A 5,885-nucleotide genomic window follows, 5' to 3' on the forward strand; every position below is an offset into this window, starting at 1 on the left:
GGAGCCGGTGGTGACGTGGCTGCTAACGGCAGTGTGTAACTCCCGCCTGCTGAAGAACCCCTACCTCGTCGCCAAGATTGTCGAAGTACTGTTCGTCATTAACCTCTCTATACCACTGAAGCTCAAGAATGTATACGAAAGGTGATTATTATTTGCTATATTGAGTTATGCCAATCTAATGCGCTGTTCACACTTGGCCAGGACAGTTGGTCAGTAGCACCTAATAACTGGACTAGCTCAAATGACTGTGAAAGCTGACTGACACTAGTCATGTCATACAATCTAGACTGGCCATCGCAACTGGCCAAGTGTGAACCAGCTATGATGATACTATTGTAATGGAATTTTGCGGATTTCAAAATATTCAATATTTATTTCGTCAAATTTTAAAATTTCACAGTCTTTTTAGGCATGTTAACTGTATAAACAAATAAATTGGACTTCTTTTATCTGAACGACAGATAAAATCAATCGCAACTTTACGATTCTACATTTATGTATAAAATATTTACTTATTGTATATTTTAAAAACCATGTAAAATATATTTTTCAGATTCATGGACCACCCGATGTCTCAGACGTCTCTGCCGAGCGCCCTGATGCGCTTCTACACGGACATTGAGACGACCGGACAGAGCACAGAGTTCTACGACAAGTTCACCATACGATTCCACATTAGTATCATACTCAAGGGCATGTGGGACCGTCCCATACATAAACAAGTTAGTATACATCATTTCAGAATTTTTAAAAGCTCAAGGCCATCCCCTCCAACGCATTCTTGTACCATGCAACGCAGCGACGCATAAAATTCCGAGCTGCGAGGATTATTGAATATTTTTATACTTCATTGGCTTACGCCCGCGATTCCGTCTACGTGCGATAAAAAACTAAACCAAGTAGCCTATGTTTTCTTTCAGGCTATCTTCTACATCTATGCCAAATTTCTAGTCTGTTGTGCATTTTAATTTAATTTTTATCTTTAAATGTAAATACCGTGCCCTCTTCAACATTACGAACGATTACGATTACAAACGAACAATTACGAACGAAACGAACTAGTATACCTGTTTTTTTTTTAGAAAATGGTAACTATAAGAATATACTTTTGTATAAGTTTTTGACAGTATTATTATGATTTCAGGCCATAGTGAAGGAGTCTCGCTCGGGGCGGCAGTTCGTCAAGTTTATCAACATGTTGATGAACGACACCACATTCCTACTCGACGAGTGTCTTACGGTTAGTATTTATCTATTATTCTATACTAATAATATTATAAAGAGGATTAGTTTGAATGTATTGAAATAACCCAAAAACTACTAGGCAGATTTGAAAACTTCTTTCACCTATAAATAGCTACGTTATCAGAGAGTAACATAGGCTATATTTATTACAATTTTTATTTCCGCGCGGACAAAGAGGCAAACACGAGCTAATAACTAGCTCGTAATACAATAATATAATACTAGCTCATATAATACTAGCTTTTTTACCACTTCGTCTGTCTGAAATTAAAACATTGCCTATATTACTCAATAGTAACGTGGTTTTTAATGTTTTTTTTTAATCGGGCTAGTAGTTTTTGAGGTATTTCAATACATACAAAAATACAAATCTTTCCTTTTTATAATATTAGAATAGATAGAGAAGTCGATACTTACCGATTCTCAAATTTCAATTTTTAAATGAGAACATGTTTTTAATTCTTTTTTATAAAAGTAATAGAAAGTATAACAATATCGCGTTTTTTATATTTCCAGTATTTGAAACGTATCCACGAGGCGCAGGAGGGCGGGCCGTCAACTGACGTGCGCGCGCGCGCCCTCGCACAGGACGAGAGGCAGTGCCGCTCGTATCTCACACTCGCCAGGTAAATAACATTGAATATTATATATAACAAGAGTCTATTAACAGTAATTCACAAAAGAGTAATATTTATAATATACTAGCTTTTGCTTGCGACGCCGTCCATATGAAATAAAAAAAAAATAGAAAAGTTCTTGCAGACTATTCTTTACAACTACGCCAATCATCGACATCCATTCACCTTTTTAGATGGCAAACTCTAACAAACATCCATCTAAACTTTTCGCATTTATAATACAGTAGAACCTCGATAAGTTAAAGTCCAAGGGAAACAGGAAATATTTTAAGTTATAGAGGTTTTAAGTTATCAAGTGTCTATGTTATAGAGGTTGTGGACTCTGATGCGAAGGGAACATATTGTTACTGTATTAGTAAGAAGTATGATTAGCGGTCAATAGTGATGTAATTGACGCGTGTGTTGTGCAGGGAGACGGTGGACATGCTGGAGTACCTGACGGTGGACATCAAGGAGCCGTTCCTGCGCGCGGAGCTGGTGGACCGGCTCGCCTCCATGCTCAACTTCAACCTGCAGCAGCTTTGCGGCCCCAAGTGCAAGAACCTCAAGGTACAGTCGCGGGAAGCCGCGGTGGTACACTTACAGAAATGTTACCTTGTTTAATACAACAAAAAGCAACCTATTGTAATTAGCTGTGTACCGATGACCTAAGTTTTCTTGTACAAACACATTTAAAAGCTGCATTGGTTATTTTTTTAAGTCACCGTCTCAATGCATACAAAACGTTCAAACTACTTTAGTCATTTAAAAAAAACATCAACAACAACAAGCTACACTTTTAAAGAAATTTTACTGCTGTATTCAGTTTCAATCAATGATACTATTGTGGGAGCACTTAAGTGATCATTAAATGTCTCTGAGTAATGACTGTAATGTGTCTGAGTGTGGCTACAGTGTAGTGTTGTTGCAGGTGCGTCGCCCTGAGAAGTACGGCTGGGAGCCGCGGCGGCTGCTGAGCCAGCTGGTGGACATCTACCTGCACCTCGACTCGCCGCACTTCCACGCCGCGCTCGCCGCTGACGAGGTCACTATTATTATAATTACTCACTTCTCACATATTTCTATTTGACATTTATACTTTGAATGGGACTGTCTGTATGGGATGTTTAAGAAATCATTTTTTGTACTGATAACGACAAACCAATTTCGATTCTTACTATTCTATCTGTAAATTATATCTTAGTGGTACCGGAATACTCTATGCTTATAATGTTAAAGCCGATTTTGCTATGCCATTGTGAAAATAAATATATATATTTCAAATCTCGGCTGTTCGCTATTCCGCGTTTGTTAATAATCTCCGAAACGACTGGACCAATTTTAATGAGATTTAGGGGACAGATTTGAAATAAAAATTAGTATTTTCTAGACATTTTTTTATTTTGCTTTGATATACAGTGAATTGATTATAATGTTTATTTACAGAGATCATTCCGTAAGGAGCTGTTCGAGGAGGCGGCGGTGCGGCTCGCCAAGTCCTGTATAAAGACGCCCAACGAAATAGAGCGCTTCAAGGCGCTCGCTGATAATGCATATAAAATTGCCGGTCAGTTTCTTTTGTATTTGCCTTTAAGTTCATTTATACTCTCTAAAATCCTTAGCTAATCTATACTTATATTATAAAATGGAAATGTTTATATTAGGTTTGAAATAACTCAAAAATTACTGGGCCAATTTCAAATTCTTGCACCATTGAAAAGATACGTAACCACACATAGGCTATATTTTTAATTTCACTTAGACGTAGTCACGACAGCAAGTGAGTAATATTTTATGTTCATTGAGTGTAATAAAGTAATGAATAATTTAAATTCCAGTATCAAATCAGCAAAAGAGCGATGAGTACGCGGACGCGCCGGAGGAGTACCGCGACCCGCTCATGGACACGCTCATGACTGATCCCGTTGTGCTGCCCTCGGGGAAGGTAAATCTACAAAAAAATACCGACAAACAAGTATTGAATAAAATCCAATACTTACGTCTTCTTATTAAAACATCAATATCATACTTATTTTTTTTTTAAACTATCTGTTTAATATTTTTTTTTATTTGTTTAGTAGTTAAAGGTTCCATCCGCATGATATTAAAACTTTATTTTGTTGTTTACGTTCTGTAAAACTCATTTGCATTAAATATCAAAATTCAAAAGCTAAGACAACAAAGGACTTTGCAATTGGCTAATAGTTACCGTGACAAATTTTTGCTGCTATTGGAAATTTGGAAAAAACTGATTTAAATGAACATTTTTCTTGCATGCCATTGCAAGGGTCGTGTGATTTAGTTAATATTCAATGTAATTTGTGTGCAGGTTATGGACAGATCGGTGATCTTGCGGCATCTTCTCAACAGCGCCACAGACCCCTTCAACAGGCAACCGCTCACTGAAGACCAGCTGCGTCCAGGTACATCTATGCATTATACTGTCACTTTTGATATCTATTACAATAATATTACAACGTATAGACCAACTTGCATATTTGACCCGGTAGGCTTAAAAATTACAACTCATTCGCGCAATGTCATCAAACTATCACAAGATCTTTGTTCTATTGTAGCTGTCTTGTCTTTTTTAATTATGTACTAGCTGTTGCTAGCAACTTTTTCCCCGTGAAATTAAAAAAATATTTGAATATTCCCTGTGCTACATTGATAACGTAGCTTTTTAATGGTGAAGGAATTTTCGAAATTGGCCATTGAGTTTTTGAGTTATTTCAATACAGAAATACATTTTTTTCCTCTTTATCATAGGTTTGTCTATAGCTATGTGGGTAGGAAACTTCGAATAAAACATTAATTAATGCTATTTCCGACCACCAATCTACAAAGATCTAGTCTAGATCATCAGTTAGCAAACCTTATGAAATGTTTTATCACCCTTTTTGACAGAACTAAACAATAGCACCTCTCCGGGCGTTTTAGATATCCTTGTTTGACTATAGTATTAAAATACTTGTGTTATAGTTACTTTCCCTAATAGCATACTTATAATCATAATATCGAATTTTGTAGATCAATTGTCAAATAAAAGTTGTTTAATTTTCGCCTTTGACATAAGATAATTTATGTTAAAGGTTATAAAGTTATCTTGTTACTATTACAACTGTGTTTATTATGTTATCATACCAACAATTTGCTTTACTTTAACCCATTTTATTTACTCTTATAACTAGAATATTCCAATTTTATTTGATTATTGCTTATGTATGTAATTGATGGTCATGTTGTCAGCTTAAATATTTTTAATTATTAGGTTATCCAGTTCAACATTTTTTTTTGAATATCAAAGCAATTTGATAATTCTTGGATTGTTTTTTTTACTTGTCAATAAGAGAAACAATGTAATTACAAAATCTTAATACATATTATATACAAATAATTGTTACAGCTTCAGAACTCAAAGAGAAGATAATTCAATGGCAACGCGAGAAGAAATCGTCGTAAGTGTTCGTAGTGTTCACTTGTAATGTATATAATTAAACAAATACATATATATAAAGACTAGACGTTGGGTAGTTGTCCAGCCGCGAACGGATTATTGTCCTAATATATTATTGTGAGATTATTGTAAGCAAGTTATTCTAGTGGCAGTTTTTAAGATGTTCAAAACTGGTTGTAGCACAAACCTTTGTTGCTTCAGAACAAGGGGGCAAAGTATTAAACGTGTCAAAATTATCAAGTATAGAACACATTAGAAAATACTTTGAGCCGTGTTCATGTTTTTGGCGGCTCAAGGTCATGTGCGCGTGCGCAGTTCCCCCTCCCCTTACGCACCACTACGTGAAACTGTGTTTTGTGACACGTGCCGTGTTCCTTGCCGCCAAGATATTAGATAACCTCAATATCAATATTTCATTACCCAAATTTAACCAGTTTCCTTCTAGAGGAAACGTGATTTTTTTTATTTAATAACCATTAACTAAATTTATAATTTTATCTGGTATCATTTCATATGCCATATTTTATACTATTTCCAGTCCACATTATAGATATATTTGTATGGAT

The 5,885-nt window shown here is 35.6% G+C and overlaps 1 protein-coding gene across 1 annotated transcript in view; it reads left to right on the forward strand.

Moving 5' to 3' along the window:
- LOC106110711 (ubiquitin conjugation factor E4 B) overlaps positions 1–5,847 on the forward strand; it is a 16,184-nt gene extending 10,337 nt beyond the window's left edge. Inside the window, exons 11-20 of the mRNA XM_013292608.1 lie at positions 5–141; positions 554–722; positions 1,145–1,240; positions 1,762–1,871; positions 2,294–2,432; positions 2,794–2,907; positions 3,309–3,429; positions 3,701–3,807; positions 4,192–4,285; positions 5,269–5,847. Of these exons, the coding sequence (XP_013148062.1) occupies positions 5–141; positions 554–722; positions 1,145–1,240; positions 1,762–1,871; positions 2,294–2,432; positions 2,794–2,907; positions 3,309–3,429; positions 3,701–3,807; positions 4,192–4,285; positions 5,269–5,324 (1,143 nt within the window). The 3' untranslated portion in view covers positions 5,325–5,847. The remainder of the gene's footprint in view (positions 1–4; positions 142–553; positions 723–1,144; positions 1,241–1,761; positions 1,872–2,293; positions 2,433–2,793; positions 2,908–3,308; positions 3,430–3,700; positions 3,808–4,191; positions 4,286–5,268) is intronic.
- The last annotated feature ends 38 nt before the right edge of the window (positions 5,848–5,885 follow it).

This window comes from Papilio polytes, unplaced genomic scaffold (assembly GCF_000836215.1).
Source record: "Papilio polytes unplaced genomic scaffold, Ppol_1.0 DF824191.1, whole genome shotgun sequence".
Lineage (NCBI taxonomy): Eukaryota > Metazoa > Arthropoda > Insecta > Lepidoptera > Papilionidae > Papilio > Papilio polytes.